Here is a 7,782-nt window from a genome sequence, read left to right as displayed (position 1 = left end):
CCTCCGCAGGGTGGCTGGGCTCAACCTTAGGGATAGGGTGTGAGTTTCCTCCGCAGGGTGGCTGGGCTCAACCTTAGGGATAGGGTGAGGAGCTCAGACATCCGGGAGGGACTCGGAGTAGAGCCGCTGCTCCTCCACATCGAAAGGAGCCAGTTGAGGTGGTTCGGGCATCTGGTAAGGATGCCTTCCGGACACCTCCCTTGGGAGGTGTTTCGGGCGTGTCCAACCGGGAGGAGACCTCGGGGCCGCCCCAGGACACGCTGGAGGGACTACATCACCCAGCTGACCTGGGAACGCCTCGGGGTTCCCGCGGAAGAGCTGATGGAAGTGGCTGGGGAGAGGACTGTCTGGGCTTCTTTGCTGAGGCTGCTGCCCCCGCGACCCGGACCCGGATAAGCGGAGGACGACGACGACGACAACATGGTTATCGTAGATAACCGTTAGCTGTTAGCCCTGTTAGCCGTTAGCGGTGTCTGTAATAGGTAATAACTCATTAAACGGTCCGTGAAAATTTTTTTTTTTCCAGCGGATATCTTAGTTACAACATGGTTGAGCTAGCAAAGCAGTTTTGTGTTGCTATGTGTGGTATTTATTCAGTTTTGGGAAATCACGATGTCTAGAAAGCATCAGTGGCTGCAGCTNTTTAGAAAGGAGTGTCCCCAGACTATCAGAAGGCGGAGATCTCTGATTGTCTGGTGGCGAGACCAATCGTTTGTTAGCTAAATCCAGCATGCGCCTGTTGGACTGGTCACGTAACATCGTAGTCTAGTTAATCAGTGATTAATTAAGGTAGATGCAACCCTTTTTATAGACTGTTTCAAACTTGACAACATAAACATTCTTAATGGGTCCAAGTGTATTTCCGGACTGAATATATATATTTTTTTTATGTTGTTGTTGACAGGAAGTAAAGAGGGGGTGAACTTGTGTTTCCTAGAATAATGAAGGCATGACCCACAACACTTTGCCTTGCTCAGCATCTGATTGGCTTACTCTGACATTCTTACCCTAGAGGCCTTTGCACGCTGAGTCTAAGTTTTTTTGATCCATCATCCGAAAAAAATCGTTACTCAAAGAGACCTCGCACACTGATTCCAATGCGTTTTATTGTTCTGTTTGTTGTGAAAATCCACAATACCTGACAAAATGAAAAGACATATTTCCCCCTTTGCCTCTCTCCACTGGAGTTACCTATCTGGCATTCACCACTCCCTGCCTGTATTTCATTTGGCACTGCACCTGCATGAGGGGGCAGAGCTGTCCTCCCTGTCTGTCCTCCACATTCTGTGTGCGGTCCACATCCTCCTCCTCTTTGTCATCCACCTGAATATTGCTATCTGACCTGTTGAAAGTGAGTTGTCTGAGTTATGAAATGATTCTGTATGCCCCATTCCTCTGTCTTGTCGCGGCTGTATCCCACCACATTTTCTTCACTGAGTCTTGGTCTAACAGCTCTCTAAAAATGCGAAGAAATTTTTAATGACGAGCAAAAGTTTCGCACTGAGTGTGCAAATGTGATTGACACAAAGTATAGGCATTCTAAATAGAAGTGGGAAAATTTGGACGAAAAAACTGACTCAGTGTGCAAAGGCCTTTGCCCTAACCATCTCACTACTCTTGCCTTAACCTAACTAATAAAGCCAACAAAGGCATCAAGTACTAGCCAATCAGAGGGAGAGTAGGGCGGGTCATGCCTCTGCCATCCAAGGTACAATAATGCTAATCATATCCCATAATGACGTCACCCTCAATTTTATTGCATTGCTGTGCATTGCCTTGGCTCGGGTACAACCACTGTTCCACACAACTCATACTTCCTGACACTCGGCCAGCAACCATGAACATTTGCAACATGTATGTTTGTGTGCCAGCTGAGTGCAGTGTTACCCCTGTAGAGCACTGCCCTCCGGTGGCTGCAGACACACCAGCAGCCTCTTCTCTGCTGCAGATGCTGATTTATCTTCTTCCTTATGTTCCATTCAACAGTTTATCACAACTTTTTCATGTGAATTTTATTTTTATTTTGTAATAGATGCATTACTTAAGATAAAAAAAAGTACACCAAAAGAACCCCTAAGTTCAAATACCTCAGAATTGTAGATGAGTGCAATACTTGATTAAATCTATTTAGTTAATTAATTAATTATTACCTGACATGAATCAATGATGAGGCAAAATTGACTTTCATGCAGCCTTGTTTTTCGATGAGCTGCAGCACACTCAACTCACACTTTTTGATGAACTCTTGTAAGTTTAATTAATTAACTCCTAATTATACTTTTGGCTACTTCCCAAACAAAAAATGAACCAGCGGTTGGATGAATTCCAAGTCGATGAGACTGCATCAATTCTTGCTTTATTTTACATTTTTTAGTCACATCACCCAAGAGAAACTATCCATTGATTGATTCAGACTGAAACTCTGACGCCGTGCAGCCAATTCTCTCATCTCTGGGGTGCGGTGATATGGCTTTAACAGTGGCATGTGCAGCATGAGACCCTTTGTACCTGTCACATCCCATATGTCTGGCAATTCATCTTTCTGTTGATACGATCATCTCGTCTCATAATTCATTATTTGTCTCCACAGATATACAGTATCTCTTACGTGATTACAATAAATAGGATTCTGAGAAACCATATAACGATATTACTTTAGACTGAGTATCTTGTTTCCACTATTCATGTGATTTGTTAAAAACAGACAAATGAGCGCCCCTGAAGGACCATCCGAGCTTATTGTGTAAAAATTAAACATATTCCTCATTCTGTTCACAAACTCAAAACTCGGCTGGAGAGATTAAATTTCTTGCTAAATGAATGACTTTGCACGCAGGAAGGTAATTAATCATTTGTTGGGTCCTTTCTCTCTGGCCCCTCTTAGAGACCCCTGCTCAAAAAAACATCTTGACATTTTTGTAATTACACCTATTCTCCGTGGCGCAAAGCTACTCAGCAGCTGTTGACAAACTGAGGGGTCACATTGCTGCAGCACAAATATAACAAGAGGCGCAGCATTTGAATAATATCCCATTTAATCTCACTGGTCACAATGGGGACCATTAAAAATGTTTCCGTTTTTCAGGCTACAGATTTACTTTCTAAGAGTTTCTGATTTTTATTGATAACACATGATCAGCTTGTGCTGAAGCAATTTGAGCAGTGTGTATTTAAAATAGTTATATGACCACAGCTGTTGAAAAGATGATAGGGGAGACCAGGTATGGTTGTAACAGCACCACTGTCACCAAGAAGGAATTATAATTATGTAATACATATATTGTATGACCACTTCCTTCCTGGTCAATCACAGCCGATGTTGGGTGAGAGGCAGGGTACACCCTGGACAGGTCACTAGACTATTGCAGGGCTGACACATAGAGACAGACAACCATTCACACCTACGGCCAATTTGGAGTCACCAATTAACCTAGCTTGCATGTCTTTGGATTGTGGGAGGAAGCTGGAGTACCTGGAGAAGACCTACGCTGACTGAGGGAGAACATGCAAACTCCACCCAAGGGGGCTCCCCCACCCCAGGTTCAAACCAGGAATCCTCTTGCTGTGAGGCCGCAATGCTCACCACTGCACCACCGTACATGGGAGTCTAAATATTGCTATGCATCACTGAAGATTAGAGCAGTGGTTTCTAGCTTGTGGTCCCTTATTAAAAAAGCAGTGTCTTGGGGCCACATTTTAGGTGAGTTTTGCATTTCCACTGGAGAAACGTTCCCCTCTGAAGAGAGTCATACACACTGTGTAGATTAAATACATGTTGAAAAGTCAATAATATACAAACCTCTACACAATCTATGTAAAAACTGACTTCATAAATTATAATGTGATATGGTGTGTGTAATTATACATGTTAAGGTATAACAAGCTGAGTTTACATGCGTGGTATGTGAGCCTGTACTTAAGCACAGCAGTGCTGACATCAGCATGCTAACATGCTCATGCTGACAGTGCTTAGCAGGTATAATGTTCACCGTCTTAGCTCAGCGTGTTAGGATGCTCCTTTTTGCTAATTAGCACTAATAACAGCTGAGGCTGATGGGAATATCCTTCATTTTTTAATTTTTGGTATCTGATCATAAATTGAAGTATTGGACAATTTGAAATTTTGACCTCACAATGGCACTAAAGGAAAAGTGAAGGGATCCCTGAAGTTGTTACAAGTCATACTGAGTGAAATCCATCCAATAGTTGTTGAGACATTTTACTCAAAATCACAAATGTGAAACCTGCTGATGGCACTGGAGGAAAACTCAAGTGGTCACATAGGTCAGTAGGATTCATCCTGCACAGCCATTATGTCTGTATAAAATTTTGTACCAATCCATGTTAGACGCTGAGATATTTAAGTTTGGACCAAAGTGGTGGAGCTACCATTACCATGCCTGGTGCCCCACAGTTAAATGTTTATCTGGTAATTATTGGTTATTTCAATGGCTCTTTTTTTCATGTTGTTATGCTGTAGCGGTGTTACCAGCAGTCGCACGGTTCACTGAACTTAAAGGTCTAGTGTGTGGGATTTAGTGCCATCTAGTGGTGAGGTTGCTGATTGCAACCACCATGAAACTTCTCCCTAATGCCAAGCACATAGGAAAACTACGGTGGCTGATGCAAAAACGCAATAGGCCCCATCTAGAGCCAGTATTTGACTTGTGTGTTCTATGCTACATGGCAGACTCTGTAGACAAGGACCTGCTCCCTGTGTAGATATATTACCCCATTGTGGTTTTGACAAAAAAATTATATGGAAATTAATAATTGTTGGGGTTTTTTTACATTTTAATTTTTAGATTCTATGGCCTGGCACCTTTTCCTATAAATTTTCCTGAACCTAAACAGCCGGGGCTTGTCTTAAGTTTTCCTAGCTGGACTAGTCAGGGATTCCAAATCCAAAAAACAAAAAGTCTCAGAGGGAAATAGAGAATTTAATAGTGTGTGCTTGCTTTTAATGCTACAGAGTTAAAGTACCAAATGACTATAAACAGGCCACTGCAGAGTAGCCACCTTGTAAAACATATCAATCAAACCTCATTTAGAGCTATTAGTAATGTTTATAGGCTAATTAAGAGTTAATAGGCTGTGTTACCTACATTTTAAGGGTCAAATATGTTTTGCAGCTCCAGACAGATTTTTTATTTATTTATTTTGGCCAAAAATGGTTCTTTTGATTGTAAAGGTTGCCAACCCCTGTTCTAAGGTAACGAAACACAACAATGCTATTTGCAGAATTTTCCATTTCTGTCAATATATCCCCTTAAACCCTACACACGGGACCTTTAAAGCACCTTTGTTGACTCACTTTTTAAGAAATAATATGTTGCCCATGTTCCCTCTGTCAAGGAGTATAATTTATGCAGGTACTTATACAAAAAAAAATGGACTCAAATGGTTGAGTATTTTTGTTTGCCTTTGAGGCTCAGTACAAGGCGTCTATTGCTGCCACATCTGGCACATGATGTAGTTTTGTGCAGCGACTGCAGTTAGGCATGAGGACGTTGTTGATGCTGTATTTCTACTGCAACTGTTTCAGAATGAGTCAGAGCAGAAAATAATTCAGGACTCCTTTTAGGTCCAGGGGACATTGCTTACAGTTATAAGCATCAACAATCATAACTCTTGAGGACTGATTTTGTTTTCCAGCTGCTCCAAAGCCCACCTGGATCACACAGCATCACAAATCAGACACATTTCTTAAGGTGCGGCACAAAAACTGTGAATCAACAATCAATGCAGCTAAGTGAATACCAATACGTGACCTCATCAGCACTTCCCAGTGGTACAGACAATTACCTGCCTCATTGTGAAAACGAAAGAGGCCCACACAAAAGAAAATCACATGTATTCAAACAGGCCTGCTCATTCAGCATGCAGAGTTATGCATGCCGTAATTAATTTGCCATTAAGACCGGATTGATGTCGCCTTCATGATGCAGACAACCAAGCCATAATTGCCTCTGGTGTTGCATTCACAGCTTTGCCTCATTATTGAAACAGATGCTAATTTAGTAGAGCGGCTTCAGGTTGACAGGTGTGTGAAGAGTGTGTGTCGTTCCGCCGTATTGGGCTACATGTAAAGTATGCTGCAGAAGGGAAATGAGGAGTTGAAAATACATCATAATATGCAATAGCATGTTCATGAAGGGAAAAAAAAAATTTTCCTTTTTGGTGGAGCGTCTTATAATCGTAATGAATGGCACAGGCAGTAATTGGTATGTGAGGAGAAAGAGACTTAATAGCTTGGGAAAACAAACCACTCTGCTTAATTATTAAGCTGTTTAACTAAATTATTTGCTTTTGGACCACTTAGTTTTTGCTGTTCTTCAATTCATTAGGCTAATTGTAACCCTCATATATTTCCTAAAAACAATTAATAGCTCAAAAGGACAAAACAAATACTTCAAAAGACATTTATTCTTTTAACAATAAACCCCGTTATATATTTAATGGCAACATCTTCAGCTATTTCAAGAGAAACTATACACACTCATAAAAACAAACATGAAAAACTACTTTTCTTTTTCCATATCAGTTCAGTTCATTGATGACATCATTGTCCCAGTCAGTCTATGCAGTGGCCATGATCTCATCAGCTGCGGATGAGTCCTACACTGTACAGCTGGTGTGTTTCGCTACCTCATTTTTCTGTCAACTGTCACTAACGTGGAAGACTCGCTGGTTGGTCAGACTCCGCTTCTCAAAGCGTCTTGCCTCCACAAACCTGGCCTCACATCTTCTTCGCCCGCTTCTTAGGTCTTTGGTTGAAGACGGGCGAGGTGCCCATCAAGGAGTCGGGCGAATGCGAAGCGTAGCTGCCCTCTGACGCCGCGCCTCCGGGAGACGGCGCCATGGCTCCTCCTGACTCGCTCATGGTGGACATTGGCCCCCCCCCCTCGAACACATCTCCACCCAAGACGCCGTGGTGATGGTGGTGGTGGTGATGATGGTGATGGCCAGCGCTCTGGCCCTCCTCGCCATCCTGCGGCTCCATTTTTACTTGTGGCCACAGCGGGGAGTTGTTGGCCCCGCCCCCACCTTAAGAGAGAAAGGAAAAACGATACAATCCACTGCATTAAAAGAGTAACCTGAATATAAAGCCCAGTGTGAATGTTGCCATCTGTATTATTGTGTGGCTCTCAGAATTACAGCCATAACTTTACCAAAATAACAATGAAAGGATAAAAATTTAACACATTCCCTGATCACATACAGTACAGTTGTTTAGTATAGGTTCACTTCTTTTAGTGGGTGATATCCTACAGTGAACTATCAAAACGTAACACCCTGTATTATCTACAGCAGGATGCCTTGTGTCAACTATAAATCCAGCTTCAGACTCAGTTTTATGGTAATAATTTAGCTAACTGTAGAGTACCTGCATCTCTACACATGACATAGGTCATGTTTAATGCAGGGCTCAACAATAAGGATTGCCTGGGGCAATTAAAAAGATTTAGTGTGTCCCTGTACACACACAGTATGTTGAATGCGGTACACCAAATTTCAGGATGTTCTCCTGCATCCGGTGGCATTTTGAGGTATGAAAGTCGGCATGCTTTTCTGGCGATTTCGAGCTACAATCCTTCACACAGCGGAAGATATCAGAATCAGAATCAGAATCAGAAATACTTTATTGATCCCCGAGGGGAAATTATTTATGTTACAGGTGCTCCTTGCAAGAGAGGAAAGATACGTGAAAATATAAGAAATTTAAACAATAGTATTTACAAATATATAGTTAAATAAACAGGAATTATTAACAAACATAAA

General features: G+C 42.1%; 1 protein-coding gene across 2 annotated transcripts in view; it reads right to left on the bottom strand.

Moving 5' to 3' along the window:
• Nucleotides 1-6,408: 6,408 nt before the first annotated feature.
• supt7l (SPT7 like, STAGA complex subunit gamma) overlaps nt 6,409-7,782 on the bottom strand; it is a 9,686-nt gene continuing 8,312 nt past the window's right edge. For both annotated transcript variants that reach the window (XM_050062670.1, XM_050062671.1), the window contains exon 5: nt 6,409-7,047. In XM_050062670.1, the coding sequence (XP_049918627.1) occupies nt 6,740-7,047 (308 nt within the window). In that variant the 3' untranslated portion in view covers nt 6,409-6,739. The remainder of the gene's footprint in view (nt 7,048-7,782) is intronic.

Source organism: Epinephelus moara, chromosome 14 (assembly GCF_006386435.1).
Source record: "Epinephelus moara isolate mb chromosome 14, YSFRI_EMoa_1.0, whole genome shotgun sequence".
In the NCBI taxonomy this organism is placed as follows: Eukaryota; Metazoa; Chordata; class Actinopteri; order Perciformes; family Serranidae; genus Epinephelus; species Epinephelus moara.
This window is presented reverse-complemented; position numbering and strand designations above follow the sequence as displayed.